This window comes from Diplotaxodon limnothrissa, linkage group LG12, assembly GCF_057381915.1.
Source record: "Diplotaxodon limnothrissa isolate DT_005_m linkage group LG12, D_limnothrissa_male_GT1.1, whole genome shotgun sequence".
Lineage (NCBI taxonomy): Eukaryota > Metazoa > Chordata > Actinopteri > Cichliformes > Cichlidae > Diplotaxodon > Diplotaxodon limnothrissa.
The window spans coordinates 2,064,036-2,090,285 of NC_140607.1; the positions used below are offsets into that span (position 1 = coordinate 2,064,036).

General features: G+C 43.5%; 1 protein-coding gene across 1 annotated transcript in view; it reads right to left on the reverse strand.

Moving 5' to 3' along the window:
* Positions 1-2,769: 2,769 nt before the first annotated feature.
* LOC146620644 (whirlin-like) overlaps positions 2,770-26,250 on the reverse strand; it is a 58,494-nt gene continuing 35,013 nt past the window's right edge. Inside the window, exons 4-11 of the mRNA XM_085367763.1 lie at positions 22,681-22,955; positions 20,798-20,834; positions 11,753-11,938; positions 11,457-11,648; positions 7,812-8,508; positions 5,598-5,773; positions 4,901-5,032; positions 2,770-2,946 (exon numbers count right to left, since the gene is read on the reverse strand). Of these exons, the coding sequence (XP_085223889.1) occupies positions 2,770-2,946; positions 4,901-5,032; positions 5,598-5,773; positions 7,812-8,508; positions 11,457-11,648; positions 11,753-11,938; positions 20,798-20,834; positions 22,681-22,955 (1,872 nt within the window). The remainder of the gene's footprint in view (positions 2,947-4,900; positions 5,033-5,597; positions 5,774-7,811; positions 8,509-11,456; positions 11,649-11,752; positions 11,939-20,797; positions 20,835-22,680; positions 22,956-26,250) is intronic.

The window sequence follows — 26,250 nt, forward strand, 5'->3', positions numbered from 1 at the left end:
ACACACACACACACACACACACACACACACACACACACACACACACACACACACACACACACACACACACACACACACACTTCATGACATCTGTGACGGCAGCAAAACCAAACCAAGCCAAGAGAACAACTGGGATATGTGGTGCTTGTTTGAAGAATCTATGAGTTACCTTTTCTTAACTCTTTCCGATTTAATTTTTTATTAGCTCAGGACATAACAAAGTCATTTTGTGTCTGGCAAGTTTTAAAATTAGGTCATGATTTTGCAAAGATGTGCAAATCTCAAAAACCCATATTTTTCAATCTTTAAAACAACGGTTTTCCATCAGGACCAGACCAGATCTGAAGGCATCCATTAAGCATGTACCAAAGTGAAAGCGAAACCTTTCATGTTTCACAACTGCTTCTTGTCTGTTTGCTTCCATTGTTCACATTACTACCATTTTCTAGCTGAGACTGGCTGTTGTTGCTGAAAGCTGCTCTTGCCTTGGATCCCATTTTTAAAATAAAGTGTTTCTTGATTTCACAGGTGTGTAAGTGTCTCCTTAACAAACACTGGAACCTGTCAAGCTGAGAAGGCTTTTTCTGGTTGTTTGTGCATGCACATTGTGGATAAACCTCCGGTCTTTGATGGTAGACTGATGGGAGATGAGTGTGCAAGACAAGCTGCCACTGACCTTTTGTTATGGAAGGGCGTACATGTTTCAGCAACACAATGCTAAGTGGCACACTGTGTCTATTAAAACAGCAAGGCTTTATAATAAAAGACGTCTGTGTATCGGCTGCCTGAACAGGTTTTCTCTCCCAAAAGTCCAACAACTAGTTTCCTACGTTCCCAGACATTTATGGACTCAATCATTTTGGTACAATTCTCATAGCAGAAAAATCACTCATATTGCAGTTTTCTCTGCAACTCACAGACTCAACAAAAGACAGCAACAATCGAAAGCTTCACCATATATGTCAAAACATGAGTCAGTCAGTCCCTTCAACTGATGAATGATTGAAAACCTTTCACAACCATTTTAAGACTAAGACATTGAAATGATTTTTACTTTTTCAGAAGCATCACTCTTTTCTGTAGCTATTTCATTATACAATCATTCAATATTTCATAGTATTTATCAATGATAAGAACAGGGATGATTTTATCTTTTATAAATATTAATCAACTTTGTTAGTATCCCCAGTAAAGCCAAAGCACTTTATTTCAACAGTTTTGCAATAAATCCATGTAAACTCTAATTAGGAGTGATGCAGTTCACTGTTGATGATGACGTCCAGTGATTTTATATCATTTTTAGATGATTTTCAGCAACAGCTGTATGGGCAAACTGTGAGTTCCTCCATTCAGTAAGTAGTTGGTCAAACTGCTTTCTGTATAAACATGAATATCATAATCATATATGGTGATTCATGTCAGACTCGCACTGATATCTACAGTATATGTGTTTGGACATGGTTTCATGGTGAGGATGGCACAAACATATACAGCTGGGTGAAAAAAAAGAGTTAAAGGTGGAGTAGGATTATAATAATATAATAAAGTGTTATTATAATATTTATTAGAATTAAACTGTTTTAGTTTTTCATGTAATATGTACAAGATAGTATTCCATTTGTATTTGTGTGGAGCTATTAAATACTGTAAAACTAGTGTCACTAAAAAAAGAAAAAACACTTATTACTTATTAGTCTGCTTGAGTTGCTTGGTCATCTTTAATTGTAAATTGGCTTTTATCACTAAATCCTGCCAGTTGTGATCACGTGGTACTCATTATGTTTATTACTGGAAATCTTAGAAGCAATTAAAATGGACCAAAATGGACTGAAGCATTTTTCTAGTCTGACTGACAGCTCAGTAAGCTTTCACTCACTAAACAACAGCTCGCTATATAGGAATCAGTTCATTCACCATTTACCATAATGCAAAGTACAGAAATGCATGATTGGTTGACATACAGTGCACAGAACCCCAACCTCAACCCCATCAAACACTGTTGGGGTGAACTAGAATGGAGATTGTGACACAGGTCCTCTCTTCCACCATCAGTGGCTGATCTCAGAATTGCTATTCTAGACGAATGGGCAAAACTTCACACAGACACGTGAAAAACCTTGCAGAGAGGTTTCCCAGAAAAGTGGAAGCTGTGGAAGCTCAAAGGACAGACCGACTCCATATCAATGCCTATAACTGTGGAATGAGATGTATTAAAAGCTACTGAAGATAAAGTGTGTAGGTGGCCCAACATTTTAGTCCATATAATGGATCTTCTAATTAAGCAATTAATCTGACCTAACTGTATGCTTGTATTGAAGTTCTACATGCTAAGTTGGTAAGTGCAATAATACTGTTGCTCTTTGCCATAAGAGACTGTAAACAGTTCTGTTTCTCTGGATTCTCTAAACAATGAAAAGCATACAAAGACCAGGTTCACTCACTTTGGCATGATTGGCTGTTGTCAGTATTACTTGCTGTAGCATCAATTAGTGCTAATAGCTCTTCTAGTGAAACAAATAAAATGAAAAAAACTAAACAACTGCAAATAGCACAGGTATTTATAACAATTGTTATCATACTACCTACTTTAAATTGTGCAAATTTCTGTAGAGTGCAATCAACAAGTACCTGATACATCAGTCCAATAATCCTTTCCCTGAAAATAAAATATGAGCCTTGATTATAGGACAACACCATATGGAGTTTAGCATCATTCACGTAAAACAGTGTTTTCTTAAACCAAGCTGCATAAAGTGCAAAGTTCCAATACTAGAGCCCTGGCTCAACTACCAGGAAGTCAATGTGTCCCTTTTCTTTTGTCTTGAAGGCTTCAGCGATGATCCTGGCAGCATCTTTGTGTTCCCGGCCTTGCAAGGGGATGCCATCAACCTCCAGAATGACCTGGCCAGTTTTCAGCTGGCCGCAGTTATGAGCCGAGCCTCCTTTCTGTCAGCGGGAACATGAGAGAAGAATAGAAAGACAATAATGTTAGCAGGATTAAGGCGCTCATGGACAGAACAGTTTGTTGTTCTTGAAGTTACAGTACAGTCCAAGGCAACTATAGCTTGAAACACACTTGGACTGAATTTAAGATATAAATAAAAGTTTATGATTAGTTCAATAAGGCAGATGTGTAATCACACATCTGCCTGCTTCCCTCGTGTCTGGTGACTAATTCATGCGTCACGCTTTCCCATGCTTTCAAACTCGTTGCTGACATCACTGGTCCAGTCAAATCATCTTTCAGCCTTCTTCAGCCTCCACTCTGCGCACTTTAAATCTCACTGTTCATCTGTTCGTCTGCCTTGAAGATGTCTCTCCCATATAACTCAGGCTCCATTCAAGCCTCCATCTTGATCTCCACCACCTGCATCTAGACGCCAGGGTTTCCTGCGCTCATTCCTATCACTGCTGGAATTCCATTCTGCTGTGACGGGACATTACTTGCCAGTGAAAAGTTTGTTTATAAGATTGGGGAAACCTGCAGTCAGCTGAGACTGAAGAAGTCACCTGGGTGAGTGATGAAACGTGACTATGGTGAACCATGTCGGGGCTTGGTGCTGTCCAGCTCTTCACTCTTCATCTGGGATGTCTGCCACTGTGATGATTACTGGGCCCTGTTCAGCGAGGTTGCTGTGGTCTGTTCTTAGATCCACTAGTCACTCAGCATTGCTGTTATGGGTTGCGTCCTTCTCCCAGCACAACGAAAATAAACTCCACCTAAACTTGGTTCATATCTGACCCAGATAGACTGCAGGTCATAACTTCTTACCTGAAGTTCAGTTCACCTGACACTCGGACCGGCGGCCGCCTCGCGTCTCTCCTCCTTCTGCCTCCCCTTCCCTCATCCACCCACTGGCCTCTGTGGAAGCTCCGCTACAGCCACCACCAAACAACTGACTTATTTTTACACACCGGCCAGATCCTGACCAATCCACCACCTTTTATTGTTTATACCACTACAAAGAAAAAACCCAAACCCCCCAAAACAAAAAAAATCATCGGCCCATAAAAACAAAAAATCACATCGCAAATGCCCGGTGGGCCGATTGCCAGTCCAGCTTTGGTTGTACCATCAGTTAACCCTTCACATGTCAGCTGTGGCACACATGCCCAGGGTTGCCAACCCCTGGTCTCCAGCCTTGGTGGTGCTGTTCTCATATTGTTACCTGCCACTGAGAGTACACCTTGGCTGCTTCTGTGAAGAACGGCTGGTTTATTCTGCAGCCTTCTATTTTTCTGGTGTATGTCTTCAAGCGGCTGGCCAAGGCTGTGAGACTTTGCTTTGCAGTTTCCAAGGCCTCAGTTATGGACAGCTTGCTGCACTTCTTGGGCACCTCCTTTGTTGCACCTTTCAGCAGCTCCGATAGTTGGCTACCCCCCGTTCTACCTTGATCCTGGCCTCTAGTCTCCTTCTGCATGCAGGGTACTGCTCCTTGTTCAACTTGTAGCTAAGCTTCTCACTGATTGCTGCTGCCATGCTGTAGATCAGCTTGTTAGTCTCAGTAATGGTGGTGGTAGATATCTTCCATAGTGCTGCATTCACATCATCTACTAGATCTTCTGAGGGTACATAGCAATACCGAATGACAGCAACATCAGGAAGAAGGAACACAAGAAGCTTGAAAAGCATCAAGGGCTCAGAGAAGATAAGAGGGTGGAGGTAACAGTGGTCCCAGTGGTAATCGGAGCACTCAGTGCAGTGACTCCCAAGCTAGATGAGGGGCTCCAGCAGATCCCAGGAACAACATCTGAAATTCACACTTGAAGGATGGATCACCCACAAGGGCGAGAGAGGATTTTCTTTTTATGTTTTACTGTTTTTTGCAGTTTCAGTACATTTTGTTGCTTGGAAGACTTTAAACAGTGACTTACTTGAAACCTTCTAACGCTTTCTTACCTGAATGGAGACTATGCGAGGCAAAGGTTGGCGTGTACTTCCTCCACCCTCTATTGCGATGCCCAAGGTGTTTGAATTTTTCAACACTCGCACCAGCACAGCAGTAGGCACTGGTACAGGTGAAGGAGACTGCTGGGAAACAAAGCAAGGAGAGCTAAGAAAAATATATTTGTGAGCAAGAAGTAGCATCTTACTGCATGCAATTTAGCCACTAGCTTGTAGGTGAACATCTGAAAATCTCAATATAGTAAACAACATTTCATTTTCTTCAGGTGATGGAGCCTTATTTACACATCAATGCGTCTGAGTCTAATGTTACTGTGTTCCCTTTGTTTTCCCTCGCGTGTTCTAGCCTAATGCTAATAACAAGATTTCCTTTGAATTCAATAAAGCTTTTAAGAGTTTTGTTTAGGTGCCCACAAAGTAACTTCAGGTCTTAAGATCACAATCATAGACAGCTGTATAAACAATCACCAAGGAGATTACTTTAATCTCCCTCTGCTTTTGTTGGTAAGAACTTGTGGTTTTACTTTGCAAACTTGACCGATTAAAATAGAAATTAAAGCAACAAAAGAGGTGATCCAGTGAATTCTGAAATCACAAACTAAAACTGGGTTTACACCAGCACTAATTTGCTTGTTTTGAACACATTAAAAGATATGCTACTGAAAGATTGCTTAGTAATGAAAACCCTCACTTGTCTGCCAATCCCTGGAGAAAGTGCATGAAATCCTGGCTGTTCCAGATGGGTCCGGTGAGTTTTGCTAGGTCGTGGGCTGCCATCTTTACTGAAGCCTCCTGCCTCTGCTATATCCACCCCGCTGTCCTCACTCAGAGTCTGGCCGCTGTCTGACAACTGTGACAGGGTGGCCCCTGGGGGGAGGAGTTAGCTAGCATACACTGAATTTAATTCAAATTTAATTATATAGAAAAAAAGCGCTTTGGCGACAGTGGGAAAGAAAAACTCCACAGGAAGAAACCTCCACCAGCACCAAGCTCGGGGAGAGGTGGCCATCTGCCACAATTGTTGGGGTGAGGACAAAGACACACCGTGGAAGAGAGCCAGACATTAATAGTAACTAATGTTTATATGCAGAGAGGTTTCTAAACACACAGTGAGTGAAAAGGGTGACTGAAGAAGAAACACTCACTGCATCATGGGAATCTCCCAGTAACCTACACCAGTTCCAGCAGAACTAATGGAGCATTGAGGATCATCGGATCCAACCTAAACTCTGTGCTTTATCAAACAGGAATGTCTTAAGCCTAATTGTCATGGTCCCTGTGTCCCCGGCTGGCTCAAACAGGCTACAGGTATTTGTTGTTGTTTTTCCCCCTCGCTCTCTCTAGCGATTGCTCACTTGTGGCTCATTATTCCCGCCTCTCCTGGCCAGCATTCAAGACGGTGGCTCGGTGTTTCTCGTCACTGGAACGTTAAGCAACTATCCTAGTGTTGCCCGGCTGTAAAATTATCTCCAGTGTTTCCTTCGTGGCTTTCCTAGTGTTGATTCTCTCATCTGTCTCCATGACTAGATTCCCTGGTTTGTTTGTGTTTCCCATCCCTGGACTACCTGCGCGTGAGTGTGTGTGAATTACAAGTGTGGCGGGGCAGAAGAGGAGTGTGTGTGGAATTTCCCTCACCATTGCTCTGCCTCCCATTCTACTTTTAAATACTCTAGGAACAACAAGTAGGCCTGCAGCGTGAGAGCGAAGTGCTCTAATAGGGTGATATGGTACTACAAGGTCATTAAGATAAGATGGGGCCTGATTGTTTAAGACCTTGCAGCCAGGGAGGCAGAAGAACATCAAGAAGGCCCTGAGTAAATGTGGTTATCCCAGCTGGACTTTTGTCAAAGCTGGGAAGGCTCCTACAGAAAGCTCCAGCCGATCCAGGAGAGAAGGACAACCGCTGCCTAAGTGAAAACCTGTAGTGATCCCGTACGTGTCAGGAGTATCAGAGCAGTTGAGACGCATTTTTTCTAAACACCGGGTCTCTGTGGCTTTTAAACCCCAAAACACGCTGCGCCAAAAACTGGTCCACCCCAAGGATCGGGTCCCCCGACACAAACAGAGTAACATAGTGTGCGCTGGTAAGTGCAGGAGGATTGGCAGGATTTATACATCGGGGAAACCAAAGAACCTCTGGCTAAGAGGACGGCACAACACAGCAGAGCCACCTCGTCAGGCCAGGACTCTGCAGTCTATGCACACCTACAGGCCAGTGGACACTCTTTCAAGGATGAGGATGTATCATCCTGGACAGGGAGGAACGCTGGTTTGAGGGCGGAGTCAAGGAGGCCATTTACGTGAAAAGGGAAAGACCATCTCTGAATGGAGGAGGGGCCTAAGGGTACATCTGTCACCATCTTACATGCTGTGATTGCAGCCATTCCCCAACTCTCTGTGAATGGGACTCATGGCCATTGATCAGAGGTACATTGTGCAAATGTACTGTTTATAAGGTTGTGTAAACCTGCAGTCAGCTGAGACTGAAGAAGTCACTTGGATGATGATGAAATGTTTCTCCCACTGAACATGTCCAGATGAACAGAACCAACTTTTGGGGATTTCCTCCCCTGGATGATTGAGCACGCATCAAGATATAAGCAGGGCAACCGCCTACATGTTTCTAGTCACAAAACATGTGTTGTTCTGGTTATTACTAATACATTTTACAAGTTGAGTGCTTCTCTGTACTGAGAAACAACACAAACACACAGAGACACAGACTGTGTACCTACTTAACTCCAAGTTACCCCCAATGGATCCATCAGAGAATGTTGGTTAAAAGTGCTTGGGCATAGACAAAAGCTTTTAAACAAAAGTGTGTCTGAATGGGTGAATGAGACAAGCTTTAAGAACATTTGTGTGCTCAAATACAGCAGAAAAGTATTACATACACACCATTTACCTCTTTGCTGTGGTCTGGCATCTGCTGATAGCCGGTTCATTTCTGTTACAATGACTTTCTGTGTGAGAGCAGGTGAGCAGCGTTGGTCAGCGCTAAAGGATGGAGCAGCAGGCGTGATGAGAGAGGGGCACGGGGACGGACATGGTGAGGGATGATGAGATGGTTGAGGGGATGGCAGGGGAGTTGCTGCTTTTGAAGAGGATGCAGACATTGACAAGACGGAAGACTTTTCATAGGAGCGGGATCTAGAAGAAAACTTGATAGATGCCTCTGGTTTAGCAGAGCTGGGCAAGTCCCGGTAATGCAGGAAACCTGGGCAGGTGTGGTGACCTGAAATGGGCTGGCTATGATGGTGGACATGGTAATCAAAATGGGGATTATTGTGGTGTTCAGAATCAGAGAGCTGGAAGGAATTCTGGCAGGTGTGTTGAAGGGAATTAAGGGAAGTGTAGTGGGTGGGACCAGGGCATGCATGGTGGGGGGAGGCTGGTTTTGGCTGGTGTTGGCTGGTGGGAAGGGATTTGATAGGCTTGTGGGGACAGTCCTGGAGTAAATGGGTGGGACCAGTGACGAGCAGGCAAGAAATGGGCTGCACCACTTTGGCTGAAGGCTTGCAATTGAACTCTTTCTCCGGGAATGGTCTTCTTTGGGCCTGGACAGAAGCAGCTCTGAAGGGTGGAAGAGGTTCACCTGAAGCCTGCGTTTCATCCTGTCATTCAGAAAAAGGCAGTGACATACAAAAATCCAACATGAATAGTGAATGTTGCCTCTTTAATCATTATCTTTAAGATTTTAGATCTTGTATATTTAGAAACACAGCTTGTCACGGACTAATGACTTTTTCAGAAAAATAAAATGAGAACATCTGTAGCCATCACATGGTGCATGTTGAGTACAGAGAGTCAGAACAAGGTTAGATTAACGTAAAGACAGAAAAACATGTATTTAAGAACTGTTAATTATGTAAAGGCGGATAAACTGTTAGATATTTGTACAAGCAAATGCAGTGATGTGAAAAAGTTCTTGATTTCCTGTTTTTTTTTGTATGTTTGTCACACTTAAATGCTCCAGATCATCAAACAAATTTAAACAGTAGACAAACATAACACAAGTAAACACAAATTGCAGTTTCTAAATGAAGGTGTTTATTATAAAGGGGAAAATATCCAAACCTATGTAGTGAAATCTAAACTAAAAAAAGGAACAACTGATTTCCACCTAAACCTAATAACTGCAACAACCTTAGCGGCAACGACTGCAATCAAGCGTTCGCAATAACTGATATTGGATCTTTTACAGTCCTATGGAGGAATCTTGGTACACTCATCTTTGCAGAATTTTTGTAATACAGCCACACCTGAATCTGATTGAGATGTTGTGTCATGACCTTAAAAATGCAGGTCAGGTCTTTGACTGGCCACTCCAAAGTATTTATTTTGTTTTTCTTAAGCCATTCATAGGTGGACTTGCTGGTGTGTTTTGGGTTATAGTCCTGCTGCAGAGCCCAAGTGCGCTGCAGCTTAAGGTCATAAACAGATGGCTGGAGATTTTCCTTTAGGATATTTTGGTAGGCAGCAGAATTCATGGTTCCATTTACCACAGCAAGTCTTCCTGGGGCATCAAAACAGACACAGACCATCACACTACACTTTATATATGTAACGTTAAAGTATGAAATCTTCACATTAAAGGATGCATTTGAAATGCAGGCATACACAAAACTGTCCACCAGCATGAGTTAACCATTCATTCATCCATCCATCCATCCATCCATCCATCCATCCATCAATCGTCTTCCAATTATCCAGGGTCAGGTCGCGGGGGCAGCAGCATAAGCAGAGAAGCCCAAACCTCCCTCTCCCCAGCCACCTCCATCGTAACTGGGGGAACAAAGATGTTTCTAGGCCACCCAAGATATAGAAGCTCTCCAGCATGTCCTGGGTCCTCAGGGGCTCTTCCTGGTGGGACATGCCTGGTACACCTCACCAGGATGTGCCCAGGAGACAATCCTAATCAATTGGCCAAACCATCTCAGCTGGATTCTTTCGATGTCTAGGAGTAGTGGTTCTAACTCTGAACCTGCCAGACGGATGAGTTCCTCACCCTAAGGGAGAGGCCAGCCACACTTTGGAGAAAGCTAATTTCCATTGCCTATATATGCAGTCTTGCTCTTTCAGTCACTACCCAGAGCTAGTGACCATCAGTGAGGGAAGGGATGTAGAGTGACCAGTAAATTGAGAGCTTTGGTTTTACGCTCAGCTCTCTTTTCACCACAATAGAGCGATAGAGCGTCTGCATTACTGCAACTGCAGCACCAATCCGTTTGTTGATCTCCTGAAGCACTTCCCACAGTATACTCCAAGCGACACAGTCAAATGCCTTCTCTGGGTCCATAGATCACATCTAACTGACTGCACGAACTCCAATGCAACCTCATATATCCTTGAGAGGATAAAAAGCTGGTCCAGTCTTCTGGGACCAGGACAAAAACTGTTGTTCCTCCTGCATCCAAGGTTCAACTAACAGACTGACTCTACTTTTCAGCACCCTGACATAGACTTTCCCGGGGAGGCTGACAAACTATAGTAGGAGCCTGCCTCCAGTCCTTCTTGGGAACCACCACCCCTGTCTGCCAAGTCAGAGGTACTGGCCCTGATGTCCACACAACTTTATATAGCCATATCAAATAAGACAGCCCTACAATATCCAGACTCTTCACCTTTCATTGGGAACCTACCCACCCCAGGGGTCCTGCTACCAAGAAATTATTTGACTGCTTCAGGGTGGTTTAATCCCTGGCTGCTCCAGCCTACATGCCAAATATCCTTGCACAAGAGTTTAGTAACAGAACAGCTTAGGTTCAGATCAGGCAGGCCTTTCCTCCCAATCACACCGTTTCAGGTCTCACTGTAGGCACAGCAGGACAACAGCATTTCCAGGGCGAGCACCCTCGAGTACCCCACCCAGGGACTCTAAGAAGGCCAGGTACTCTGAGCTGTTGTTTGTTGTGTAAGCGCAGATGACAGTCAGGACCTGTTCTCTGATCCGAAGGGTCTGGGGCACCTCTCAACCTCACGCACCTGCTCAGGCTCCTTCCCCACCAGAGAGGTGATGTTCCATGTCCTAATTGCCAGCCTTGGTAGCCAGGGATCTGTCCACCAGGGCCTCTGCCCTTGGCCACCACCCGGCCCACACTGCACCCAACCCCTACGGCGCATCCTGCGGGTGGTGGGCCTATTGGAAAGGTGGCCCATGTCCCTTATTTGGGCCACACCAGGCCAGGACCCATTGGCTAAGGCCCTGCCAGCAGGTGCTCTTCCTTGGGCACCCTCCCCAGGCCTGGCTCCAGGGGGGTACCCAGGTAATTCTATCTCGGGCAGAGTGAACTGTTCCCTTGATTGTGTGCACATAAGGGTCTAGTGAATCACCCTTTGTGTGGTTCCTCATCCAAGACCAATTTGCCATGGGAGAGACCCTACCGAGGGGCAAAAGCCCCCTATCGACATAGCCCGGGGGATTCCTGGGACACACAAACCCCTTCACCATGATAAGGTAGCGATTACTTCACTTCACTTCAAGACAAATCAAAAGATTAAAGGCATTACACCACACAATGTACTTAAAATAAATAAATAAAGGACCAACCATAGCAGGGATGGTTTGCTCTGCATCATGGATCACAGGGGCTATATGGCTACAGTGGCCCTGAGACTGCCACACTTCTAGGCCTCCACGCCAGGACTGGTGAGACTCCCTTCCATGTTGCAACACCAGTCTATCATACACGTCCAGATCCTGTGGCGCCACCAGTCTCCTCATCTCAGACAACATGGACAACTGGCAGAAAGAAGAAGACAAAACAAAAAAAAATAAGATATGATTATAGTACAGTGAAGAAAGGATTATACAGACATGGAGTCAGGTGATGTGTAGCGATGTACCTTTGCATGTGTATTGAAAAGCTCAAACAGAGCCATGGTCAGAGACTCTACTCCTATATGTCCTTCTTGGTACTCCTGCAGGTAGTAGGCCATGGTTTGCCTCTCTGGATCTGTCAGCAACATGTAGGCCTGCTGTTCCAGTGACACCTGAGCACTGGGTGGGCCCACACCTCTGTATCCTGCTGGCTGGATGGAGCAATAGTTTGACAAGTGAAAAATGATGGAATCAAATATAGGAGAGATGAAACATGTTGTCATTGTGTCTAATACTACAAGGACTGTGACATGCAATGGAAATTCTTCATATACTGCTGAGTTATAAGAAATACTGTTTTCAGAGTGTCATCACCTTATTTGTCTTATTAGAAAAGAACAGAACAGACTGCGCAGGAAGCCAAGGTCATAACTCAGGCTCACTGAGAGAGAGAAAGAATGTGGATGTTTAGGTTTTAGGACGGGGGGGGGGCTGAAGCTATAAGAATGTGAGGAACGCTCAGACACTTCGAGATCAGGCGGACACCCTCCCGCGCTCCCGGATGGTTATTGCGCAAAAGTGTTGTATGGAATAATGAGAATTGTATGGAATAAAATGATTGTGGATTTATACACCGAGTGTTGTCCTTCCTTCAGCCCAAAGATGAAAGAATTGGGAGGTTTTAACAGAACAACACAGGTTGACCAAATGTGCTTATAAATAAACTGATTGATTGATAAGTTCAGTTCACCTCAATTCAAGTTGATTTGATTTATACAGCACAACAGTATACCAACATATGCCTCACAGGGGTTATTTTCCAAGGCTCTATAGATTGAAGGATTTGTTGTGACCAGTCATCAGTACTTGTCATGACCTAATATCTTTTAGATGATATTAGGTCATAATTACAATGATTTCTTAACCTCCTAAGACCCAAACTCTTTCATGGCATTTTTAATTTCTCTTTGCTATTTGGGCTGATCTGGACCTGAAGAATATAAATAAAAGAAATTACCAGATTATCTTATTTTTAAAAATGGGATTTCGATAATACAGTAGCAGTATAATATCAGGCCCTTGTAGAGCAAAATTTTGTATTTTGGTCTAGACAACCCAAATTGTGATGTCCACATATGTGGACGCCAGGTCCTAGGAGGTTAAAGAAGCACCCAATCATTGCTGGATTCTGCCTGCAATTATTGTCCTCCAAGGGCTGCTGACATGGAAGTGGTTTCTCAAAAGGCAAATATGGCAGAATACACAACAACACTATATTAGTGAAAAGAGTAAAAGTGCATTCCTTTATAGAGGGAATAAAATATAGGAGAAGGTATTTTGCTCTTTTTTTATCCACTTTCTTCTTATTCTTCTGTCAGCTAGGGTTGCTGACAGAAGAATATGAAAGGAAGCAGATGATCTGCTTCCATCTCACCCTATCCAGAGCATCTTCTCTGTTACACCAACCCTCTACATATCCTCCTTTACTAGATCCATGAACCTCCTCTGACATCTTTTTTCTTTTAATATTGACTGGCGACTCTATTTCCAAATTCCTTTGTCCAACATATCCACTTTCCTCCTCCTCCATGTCCAAATCATGTCAGTATGCTTCTCTAACTGTCTCCAAACCACTGAAACTGAGCTGTCCCTCCGATATGCTCATTTCTAATATAGTCAATACTGGAACTCTTGATCTTGAGATTAGCCACCTAAAACGTAACTCTTTGAAGGCCATTTATACCACTTATTTTTGTGTAAAGCTAACTGAGCCTTGCATAATATAATATAATATAATATAATATAATATGATATAATATAATATAATATAATATAATATAATATGGGCTGTCAAAGTTAACGCGATAACAATGTGTTAGTGCAAAAAAATGTTAACACCTTCTTTTTTTTTTGACGTGGAATTAACGCACTCACACACCTGCGGTCTGTGACCTTTGGCACAGTTACCTTTTACCTGTGACCTTTGGCACGCCCAGTTTTTTTTTTTGGAAATCAGGAAGCGACGCATGCAGCAGTTGTAGATGTGAGCAGAAATGGATAAAGAAAAAGGTCTTTTGAACAGCAAGTTCAATTTTAAAGCAATGCCATATGGTTGTCTTGACAAGACCAAAGTAATTTGTATTTACCGTTGATGTGAACTGTGTTATCACCGCAGTACGTCCAGTCTCAAATACCGCTTGCTAGCCAAGCACACAGCTAACGCAGAGAGCCCTCCTCCCTCTCGCCAAAGGCAGACCACGCTGGACAGCTTTCAAAGGAGACGTCTGGACAATTCTACAACTAACAAACTTTCAACAGCCACAGCAAAATGGGTGGCTACAGCTTGCAGGCCGATTAACACTGTGGAGGAGGAGGGGCTACTTGAAATAATTCGCATAGCATCCAACAAATCCACGCATGAATTGCCTTCAATAGCTACCACTGTAACCAAGATACACAACTTGTATGAAGATGAGAAAGTCGAGGAGGCTTTGGGGCAGACCAACACGGTTGCACTCACCGGAGGCCATTGGACTTCTCTAGATATTCACAGTTACCTTGGGGTAACAGCGCATTATTTTTCACCACAGAGGGAACTTCAGTTGCATGCTTTGACTGTTATGAAGATGGAGGAGAGGCACTTCACTGACACGTGCGCTGAGCACTTTATGCAGCTAGCTAGACAGTGGGGAATTGAATATAAGGTCAGCACGCTGACCACTGACAGTGCACGCAACATGGTCGCAGCGGCAGGCAGCTGCCGTTTGAGCACATGCCTTGCATCACACACAGCCTCCATCGAGCCGTCACAGTTTCTCTACAGAACAGTCCATTTAACAGCACACTGACAAAATGCAGAAAGGTCAAAGGCCATTTCAAGCATAGCCCACCAAATGTACTGGAACTTGAAAAACAGCAAATTGCACATTTTCATAAGAAAGAGTCACTCAAGAGTCACACAAAGGCTCTAAACAGTACCCTGGAGATGATCAGGCATGTTTTAAAAAATCAAAAACCACTGAGAGATGCACTGGCACTACATCCAGCCAATGTTACAATGCCAACAGCAGCTGAGCTGGAGAAACCGAGGAAGCTGGACACTGTGCTGGAACAGGTAACTTATTAATACTTACTCTTACCACTTCTGACATAGGAAAGTGTGTGTGTGTGTGTGTGTGCGTGTGTGTGTGTGTGTGTGTGTGTGTGTGTGTGCGTGTGCGCGCGCGCGCGCGTATAAAGCATTTTACCCTTATGTGAGTGAATGTAGCAAATTCTTAATGAAGTGTATTTCTCTATAACTGCAGGTATATAACTGAACTTTTGGGAGAAGTTTGTCTCCTGCTCAGTGGTGCTGCCAACTTTGTGTCACCTGTCGCGAGTGATGGAGGTCTCTGAGGATGACCCAGCTTAAGCTGGGCAATTTTTTCAGCCGCGTTATTCAGCTTCTGCTCAAACTGTACGATTGACTCGCAGGGGTTAGAAGTTTGTAGGTCACGATGCTCTGATGCAACCCGAGTGCTCACACTGTGCGTCCATAAAAATGAAGGTAATCTGTCGCTCACTCTCCCTCTCAGTCTTTCACTCACACAGACACACCACCACCATCAACTTTGCTAAATTGCTAATGAAAAACATGATCAGGCAGCTGTGGTTGAGCAGCAGTGTAAATCCAACTATTTTCACGGTTGTTGTGGTCGTGATAATTTTGTGAGGCCACATCGAAAAGGCTCGGATGAGCTTTCCAAAGTTCTACAAGTGCCTCCATCGCTTGTGTCCAGATCACACGCTGCACTGCCGTGCTGCTCCGTCTTTTTCACCGACGTTTATGTGTTTACATGGTTAAACTCGAGGAGACCTTCAAAGCAAAAATGAAGAAGAGCAAGGAAAAAAGTAACATCGTACGGCTCAGGGTTGCGACAGCTCTGGATCCTCGGTTTAAGGATCTTAAGTGTCTAAGCATACCTCACAGGGCTGAGGTGTGACGCTTGATCAGCGCGTTGCCGAGGGAGAAGCAGAGGCCTGCACAGCCTGAACAACCAGCAACATATAAAGGAATAAAGGCTCACTTTTCTTTAAAGTTTAGCTCCACCTCGTTCGTCTGCATTTGGGTACGCACAACACAACCTCCACGCAGTCTACCATGGCAGATCATGACAGTACAAACTGACCAGAATGGAGCCAGCAGACTCTGCATGGAATCTGCAGCATGCGGTTTCAGACGTTTGTCTCTGTGAGGGCCTTCACACGTCCAAACTGGGAGTGCTGCAGCTGTTCCTTTGTTTTCTCTTTCACTGGCAACAAGTCCTGAGGTCTCCAGCTCTCTGGCCCCGCAGGAGGGGTGCGTGGCAGGAGAATAAGGATTGTGTGGCTGAATTCTGCGGGCTTACTCTGCTGCAGTGCTTCACTCTCTTTTTGGGATTTCCAAGCTCAACTGTCTGTGGCTGCCATGCTGCCACCTGCTCAGACACCTGATCAAGCGCCTGCGGCTACCACACCACCATTTGGTCCTCTATGCCAGAGGTCATCACAACCGCACGGCCTGCCCGTCCACGTCCTGACTGTCCACGGCCTGCATGCCCTCATACATCCACCAAACCACACCAACAACAGCCCTTCTTCGCCACTGTTGCCCTCCAGCCCTGTTTTTCCTGTGCTGCCACTGCTTCCCATGTGGTCGGCCCTCATAACTGTTTCGGCGCAGTCACCTTCCACGTGGTCGGCCTCCTCAACTGCTGTTTTTGTGTTTGGACTGAGTTATTTTAGATCCAGAGTCCACTACAGCTACAAGAGAAACTGATTTATAATCACCACAATTCTTGGAAGACATCAAATCTGGAAGTCAGGATTCACTAGTAAATTCTATCAGGGTTCCTACTTCAACTTGCAAGCCTGGTTGCCATAACAAGTGTCCATAAAGTGTTGCATCTCTCCACAATACAAACACTCACTTACCACGATTCTTCTGTTATGCTCATTGAGCGGCAGGTGAGCTCAGTTTTAATAGTAGGTCTGGTGGAGTTGAGTTAGGAAACCCCAAGTTTAATCCGACTCACCCAAGAAGACAAGGGAAGGGATTTCTGCCGACTCCAGAGGCTGTGTAATTGATTTTCAAATGGTTTCAGTTGAATTAGGCCACTATCAATTTTCAAAAATATAACTTCATGATCTATAATAAAAAATACATCAGCGATAGAACAAATGTTCAAAAATGATATGGAAGTTCCCTATCAGATGTTTCTTTGTCTCAGTAATTGTAATGTTCTAATTGTGACAATTGTGATTTGGCTAAATATAGATTATATCAGTAATTTGCTTATAATTCAAAAATTGATTTTGGGGAAATTGTAATTTTAACAAATCTAATCTATATGCAGACAGACTTCAGGTCGAAGTCACTGAGATTTGAACTTTTCAGTATCTGCACCCTGATTGACTTCCTCTCTGCATTCACAAGAATTTCAGAAAACTCGGCCTCTGACTTTGAGATTGAGGTAAATGAGAGTCAAACTTATCCAAGATTTTTAGTAGATATAATTATGGTACCAATTTGAATCTCCTTGAGTTACTGCGTTCACAATGTAGGTGTCCACCCCAACAGCCTTTTACGGCTGAGGGGTAAAAATCGAATAGGTGATGAAAACAAAGATAATTAGCGTGATGATCAGTGTCATTTCCTATTAGATGAAGTCATACAAGTGACCGATATCTACCATAAGTCACGACTTAGCACTACATACAGTTCGCGTGAGGATGGTGCAAGACGCTTATGTTAAGTATGGATCTAGGAACATGAGAATATGAAGACAGTGGTGAAGTGTGCAGAAAGAGGGACAGATGGGTTTGAGGTGTGGGTAGGATTACACCATCAGCTCTGAGCCCTGTCTTGTTTGCAACGGTGATGGGCAGACCGACAGTTAAGGTCAGGTTGGAGTCTCCATGCACTGTGATGTTTCCAGACGACATTGTGATCTGTGACGAGAGTAGGGAGGAGTACTGGAGGTATAAAATGAAGATAAGAGGAATGAAAGTCTGTGGACAGATTACATGTGTGTGGATAGAGGGAGACAGAAAGGTGAGGATGGAAGGAGTATTCAAAGCAATGGACAATACACAAGAAAGGTGAAGTGGCAGGTTAGAGTGGAAGTTCATGGTTTCAGTGAAGGAAGACAGAAAAGGGTGAGATGGAGGAAGATGATCCACTGTGGCAACCTCTAAAGGATGCAACTAAAAGAAGTACTGATCATATCTCGCTTGGTAAAATATGTTGTGCCAATATTATTTCAAGGGTGTGACAACCTATACAAACCTAAGAGTAAAGAATATTTTTCTTGGGTAAAAGTTAAATGTCAGGGCCTTCTATGGCTGTTTATTTTAGTTGGACCGTGCCGTACACTTCGTGATGTGCTAATACAAGATCAAATTGAACCCACATAAACCATTTTAAACAAAGAAACTCCAAACATGTCTTACATACACTAATTTTAAGTGGTTTTTTTAACTTATAAATTGTAACTTAAACCTCACTGGGAGGCAGTGCAGATGCTTTAACAATGACATGAGATGAGAAAATGTATGAATGGATTAAAATGTTGTAACAGCATTTTGAACAGATTGAGGGATTTGCAGCTCCTACAGACAGAAATATGAAAATAATGCCCTGATTTCCTCCTAGTTGGATTAAAGTAATGCACTAAGTTCACTATTTGAGATCATGCTCTTGAGTTTAGCAATATTTCTTAAATGAAAAAATCAAAAGCTGGCTGGAACTTGAAGTCAAGGACTGATCGAAAGAAAGAAAGAAATGGTTTTAAAACTACTCATAATGTGACTTAACTGGATAATGTACACTGAAAATAACGAGGGACCCTAGGGGGGCCGCAGATGCTGTGGAGGAAGCACACTTGGAGGCAGGGATTCTCTTCACCCAATGTGCCATTTATTTACAAAAAAAGCCAAGCTGGGGGTACGAACAACAAAAACGAAACTTGTACAACCAAACTTAACCCTTGTGTGGTGTTCGTATTTTTATTACTCAGCCAGTGTTCATGGGTCTGGTGGACCCGCTAGAGTTTTGGCTTTCCAAATTAACATTATCAAACAATTTTATGTTAAATTACTCAACAGATGTTTACTTCATCCCAATTACAAGACATATGAACAGCAAACATGGTTAATTTTTTCCCTTTACCTTTGTTAGATCACATTTATGAATTAATGTGCTTCTCATTTTTCTTTTATATAAAATGTTATAAATAAATCAGTTATAATCAAGTGGAGTGAGTGGAAAGACACAACACATTTACACGTGAAAAAATAATTAATTGTTAAATTTTTCTTTTGAAAAAAACTGAACACGGGTCTCACAGACCCGAACACCATACAAGGGTTGAAGCAGGTCCAAACGCTAGGCTCATGCCTAGTGGGATGCTACCCAGCCTTTAGTCTTACAGCACCACCTTGAACTCAGCATTAACTCTGCTTTTAAAGCTTAAACCCCTCCCCAAGAACAAGCCATGGAAGGCCTTCCTCTCTTTCTCACACTACACCACAAATCCTGCCAATGATTCACTTCCTTATAAACATTGAATCAGGTACTGAATCAGTGACATACTGAATGAAGCTTTGTCCCTGATCATGTGAATCTGGCTAGATGAACCAGACCACAGTGCTTCTGAAGTGGTGTGATGTTTTTTTGACACATGCGCCGGAGCTTCAGGTTCAAATGGACCAGCACTAGCAACATGAAACAGAGAAACCTCCAAACATTTTGGTAATACTGATAATCTAACAGTAAATGGTTTTGAATACATGGGCCCACTGCATAACTATTTCATGGTATGAAACTTAGGAGCATTTTATTTCACTTCCTTAGGACATAAAACAAACTAATGAAGGAATGGTCCACATCAGCATTAGGCTCACATTCATAACTAAAACAACTCTATGAGGATGGTGAGGAGTCTGCATATCGACAGGAAGTTGAGCGGCTGGTACTCTGGTGCAGTCAGCACAACCTGGAGCTGAACATGCTTAAGACTGTAGAGATGACAGTGGACTTCAGGAGACATCCCTCAACACTGCCCCCTCTCAAAATATATCAGACAGCCCTGTGTCGACTGTGGAGATCTTCAGGTTCCTGGGTACCACCATCTCCCAGGACCTCAGAAAGACCCAGCAGAGGATGTACTTCCTGAGACAACTGGGGAGGTACAGTCTTCCACAGGAGCTGCTGATCCAGCTCTACACTGCAGTCATTGAGTCTGTCCTGTGCTCCTCCATCACAGTCTGGTATGGAGCAGCCAGTGAACAGGACAGGAGCAGACTGCAGTGGACTGTACGGGCAGCAGAAAAGAATATAGGCGCCCCCCTGCCCTCCATCCAGGACCTGCACCTCTCAAGAACCAGCCAATAAATTCGATTCTGATTCTGCATCTGGAGCTCATTGAGCCTTGGTCCCTCTAGGACACTGTTATTGAGTATGGGGGGACTCCCTCTATGCTGCTCCCGACTAGTTGTTGTCTCCCCTCCCATGGGACTTGGGCACTTGGTGGCTCTGTGGGTTAGCTGACTTGGACCTCTTCATTGTGCAATGGGGGCTCTGCCAGGTGTCAGGAAGTGAAGGAATTTCTAAAGAGTTCCTGAAGAATGGATGAAATGACTTGTTTGAAATCGAGTGACGGTTAGACGCAGCCATATTGGCAATGGCAAAGCAGCTCCAGTTAATACAGTAGGGACTCAGTTTCAGTGAGTGAAGCACACTGCTTCACACCACTAAACTGTGAGATGATAATATAATCAATAACATGTTCTGGAAAGATGAGCCTGAGATCAAACTTCCTGATGAGGCCAGTGAACAGAACAGCAAGACTGTTCCAACAAACCCTGGTTGGTGTGTCCAGGAAGTGGCTGGCTGGGACATCTTGAAATTTCGGTAGCATTTCCAGTGTGCCGTTTTCCTTGTTTGGATGGAGAAATAGGATGTATGCGTACGCAATGCTTCAGTGAAGCAGTGTACAATTTCAGGTAGACCGTGTTTACAATAGGCAGTAATGCAAAGCTGCCATTCTTACCTTTCCTAATACAGGTGTAGCTCTGGCTGAAGACGGTCTGATAGAAAGAACACAACAAACAACAAACAATGCTTAGCATATTTAAAAAGTAAACACACAAATGATTAGTTATGCTTATAATTGGACTGAGACCAACACAGTCAACTTGTTAAAAACCACAACGTCAACAACATCATCATGAAGTGACGAGCTGAGAGTCTCCGTAATCTTCTTCTCTGTCGTGACGATGCACTTCCTCATGTTTTCCCATGAAGAACTATAGTGAGAGCTCAGGTTGGTTTGTGGTTTGGGTTACATGCACTTCCATATGTTAACCACATATGAACTAAAAATGTCTCGTCACATCTATTACCACCCCAAATTCATAAAAATTGGAACACTGTGGAAAATGTAAATATGCAATGATTTGCAAATCTAACCCCATCAGAACATGTAACACACGTTTTTAAATGTTTTTACACATAATGTTCAAACTGTGACATATTACTATTGCATGAAAAGTATTAGCCATTGGTACAAAAAAGCCCAATTAATCAAGTTAATTGGGTAAAAAGTCCCCACAATCACCTCCACACTTCTGCCTTTTCTTCTTTCTAGCTGCGTGCACCCTGTTCCTGTGTCTTCAGCCATCAGCAGCACAGTTTCCATCTGACTGATCTGTTAGGAAATCTCACCTCATGTCTGATTTGGCAAAGATTTTATACTGGATACATACAAATGTTGTGTGTATCCAGTTTTGTAGGGTTACATGACTTTGCCACAGTCGTGTAAACCTGGGCCTGGCATTAGGAGTATGGTTTGTGGCACCGCCATAGCTGGAATATATACTTTCAAGGGTAAATCAACCTTTCCATTTCTCAAGGCTCATTCATGATTTTTAACATTGTATAGATTTTACAGTAGTTACCTGCTGGGAGCAGGTTGTGATGTTACTAATATTAGGCATTACAGTGAATAACAGCTTAAGAAGTTAGTTGTCAGTTTAATTAGAAATGGCGATAGTGTAGAGCAGCGGTCTCCAACCTTTTTCGCGCCACAGACCGGTTTATGCCCGACAATATTTTCAAGGACCGGCCTTTAAGGTGTTGCGGATAAATACAACAAAATAAAACTAGTACCGGTACCGAAAAAAAGAAGATTTATTCATAACACACGTGAAAAGACCCAGGAAAACAGAGTAAACGATAAAAACGATAACAAAATAACGCTGACAACCGATAAAACCCCTGAAAACCAGACATTTCACACCTGAGCCTCAACTCTCGCGGCCCGGCACCAAACGACTCACCGACCAGTACCGGTCCGAGGCCCAGGGGTTGGGGACCGCTGGTGTAGAAGCTTCAAGGTGGAGGGGCATTAAGTCCTATGATAAGGTGGGTAATGAGGACCACGTGAGACAAAATAATATGCAGTATCTCAGCCAGGGTTGCCTTCATGGTCACTACAACAACATTAGGCTGGGTTGGGACCAGTGAAGGGAGAATTAAGTGTAAACTACGCTTTCTCCTCATCAGTTTGAACAAATCAGACAGACGCACATTCTCATATAAAACTTTGTATTCTGCTAAGCAGGGTACTCGCTTGACTGCAGCTGTTTTACAGCATGTGGTTTTCTGAACAAACGGGATCCACGTACATGATGCTTTATAATCAGTCAAGGCCTTGTAAATAAATGTATCAACAGAAGAAGTGTTTTGGCTGCTGCTTCCTCGAGGTGGATAAACAAACACGCTAACACAAACCAGCGCTCAGTACAATTAAAAGGAACTATTCAGATGATGAAATAAGAACAAACTGGTTATCAATTAAAAACACTCTAATTCCACACAGGGACAAGTATTCACATTTCTAATAATCATTCTCAATCGCTCTCATATACTTACCTTGTACAACAGTTACTGGAACTGCCACTACCATGGATGCCACTGCTGATAGTGGTGTTGGGGACAGAACTGGGGTTAGCAGGCGCACTGGACTCGATTATTCCCCGACCGCTGATACATTTGGGCTCATCCACCACTGTGCATGCGTGAGGTAGACGGGCAACATCCCTCACGTTCATCAGCAAGTTGTACCCTGTTTTTAGGATATGAACCGCCTCATCGTGGGAGATGGTCACAAAGCTCTGACCGTTGACTTCCAATATCTGATCACCCACCTGCAACAGAGAACTCTGGTTATGCACTACATGCTTATCTATGTCTCATAACACCTTCTGTACATAGTTCCTACACGCCTGCATCTGGGAAGTATTCACAGCGCTTCACCTGTTCCACATTTTGTCATTTTACAACCCAAAATAAATGTAATTCATTTTTCACCTCAAATTTTCTACACACAACATAATGTGTGTAACATTTTTGCCATAATTACAAAGTGAAGAAATTTGCCTGAAATTCTTGCAAATTTCTTCAAAAAACAAAAGGCATGTAGAGAAGCATTCACAGACGTCCATAAATGGAACAAAGCTGGGACCCTCAGGAGTCTTCATAGAGGTGGCCATCTGCCCACCTGTCAGTAAAAGGTTTGGCAAAAGGCATCTGAAACAAAGTTCTCTGTTCTTCATCATCATCACCTTCATTTATAAAGCACTTTAAAACAACCACAGCTGACACAAAGTGCTGTACATAGGAACTATATAATAAAAGTACATAAGATATAAATAATGTTGGCCCTGCGACAGACTGGCGACCTGTCCAGGATGTACCCCGCCCCTCGCCCTATGACAGCTGGGATAGGCTCCAGACCCTGAAAAGGATAAGCGGAAGCGAATAGATGGATGGAAGATATAAATAAAAGCAAAAGAAAAGAAAAAGTAAAATAATTAATTAAATAACTAATTTCATTACAAGAGAAACTAAGTCTCACTGAGGTTAAAAGCCAACAAATAAAAATGGGTTTTAAGACGCGATTTAAAAGTGGAGAGGGCTCTCTAACGTGCACGCGCAAATTATTCCATCATTTAGGACCCACGATAGTATAGGCCTAGTGGGTACTTTGCTAGTACAAACTAACACAATGAATATATTTTATAGAATAGAATAAACAAGGGGAAATTTGTGTGTAACAGCAGCAAAAACAAAACACAACACATGTATGTACCACCATGTGGACATCGCTGTGTGATTCTGACTATTTTTTCAATTCAATTCAGTTTTATTTACACAGCACCAAATCACAACAACAGTCGCCTCAAGGCGCTTTATATTGTAAGGTCGACCCTACAATAATACATACAGAGAAAACCCAACAATCATATGACCCCCTCTGAGGGGAAGAAGACAGGATGAAAGACATGCTGTGGAAGAGAGCCACAGTGTGTCTCTGATTAATAATAAGAAATGATTCAGCGCAGAGAGGACTCTATCTATGGGCGAATTTCGATCCCCGGGCTCTCTGTCCTGATTCCTTGGGCAAGACACTTCACCCTACCGCCTACTGGTGTTGGTCAGAGGGGCCGATAGCGCGATATGGCAGCCTCGCTTCTGTCAGTCTGCCCCAGGGCAGCTGTGGCTACAACTGTAGCTGCCTCCACCAGTGTGTGAATGTGAGAGTGAATGAATAGTGGCATTGTAAAGCGCTTTGGGTGCCTTGAAAAGCGCTATATAAATCCAATCCATTATTATTATTATTAACACATAGTGAGTGAAGAAGAAACACCCAGTGCATCATGGGAATCCCCCAGCAGCCTACACCTATTGCAGCATAACTAAGGGAGGATTCAGGGTCACCTGGTCCAGCCCTAACTATATGCTTTAGCAAAAAGGAAAGTTTGAAGCCTGATCTTAGGAACAACAAGTCAGCCTGGAGTGTGAGAGTGAAGTGCTCTAATGGGGTGATATGGTGCTATAAGGTCAGCAAGATCCTGATAATAATGAATTACAGTCTATTATAGAAGTAATGGCAGATTTTTTTTACTCATGTCAAGCAAAAATATCTTGTATTAAGTGAAAAAATCTGCCAATGGAACAAGTGAAAATTCTCCAGATCCAAGATGCACCGTCTAAAAACAAGCTCATATATGTCAGTGAAATGTTACTATGTAGCTGACTCTGTCTTATTTTAAGTGTGGTGAGATATGTTTGACTAGAAATTAGAGAAATATACTTGGTAAGATTTTGAGTTTTTGCAGTGAGGCAGAAGAAAGAACAAACAACAAGAACAAATACAGGCCTGCGGCCTACTACTGCCACCCTCACTGCTGATGAGGCCCACAAGCCCACACTAAGGCAACAACAACCCCAAACTGCAGCACGGAGCGTCACACCACAGGACCTCCCCTCCCTGGACAGCAGTGCAAGGACAAAGAGACAGACAACCCACACCACACAGTTCTCCCCTAACCTACATAACATATGAGGGCTGAGCAGGTGCAGACTGAGAGAGAGCAGCACCCACACACTCCCACAGCCTCACAGGATGGAACAGTAAAATGATCCCGAGCCTGTATAACTGGGAACATACTTCACTGCATGACAGAGTTAGAAAAGCCACATCAGCTTCCCTGCAGCTGAGTGTTGGACATCCTGAACCAACACTCATGTCAGTTACATCCCACTTGGTGTCGTGTCCTGTGGACTGTTTTGAGTCCAGTGAGAGACACATTTCTGGGAACTTAGCAGAGCTGCTGCTCAAAATGGCAGAGTGGGCTGAGGAAAACAGTGCAGTGGTACTGACAATGCAGCTAACACGATACCTTAAGCAACAAACATCCTGCGTTACTTGTACATCCTTCATCTTTTTGTAAGAGACGTTCTGACGGTGATGAAGCCCACTGTGGGAGCACAGCAGTCACAGGGGAACGACACATGGGCATGCCTCAGTCACTCAAACAGGAGTGTATTACAAGCAGGAACTCAACGTTTCATATTCTCAAACATGGATCCACTCATCTCTGCGCTGGCTGTTATGAATGCACTGATGATCTTTGGGAGACACTGCAGCCATGCACTGTTTGGAGCCATTTGAACACAGCAGTGCAGACAGGTGTACAAATGTTTTATTATTGTTATTATTGCATCATTGCTATGAAAGGCAGAGCAGACATGAGTGGAAATAAGTTTTAAGAGAATATAACAACAACCACCATGCTTGACCCAAGAAAGGGGAAAAAACGCGACCTTTAATGAAAACAGAGCAGCTGATGAAAGTTTTCTGAGAATAACTGCAGCAACAGTAAAATACAGCCAGCCAACTCCACTGCCAGGAGGAGAGGAGGCAACAGAGGAGCAAGAGGAGTCACAAGCTTCTAATGTTTGGAGGTTCAACTGGAGACACTAAGAGAAGGAATCCCTCAGCTGATGCAACGCGTGAGGAGCTTCTATTCCACTGACCCGCTGAGCCCAAGGCTACAATCCATCCACGTCTTACACTGACATGAAGACTGTGCGTGGTATCAGTCCCCTCTGTTTTATCTCCTTTAAAACAGAGAAGAACCACGATTAACCCCTCAA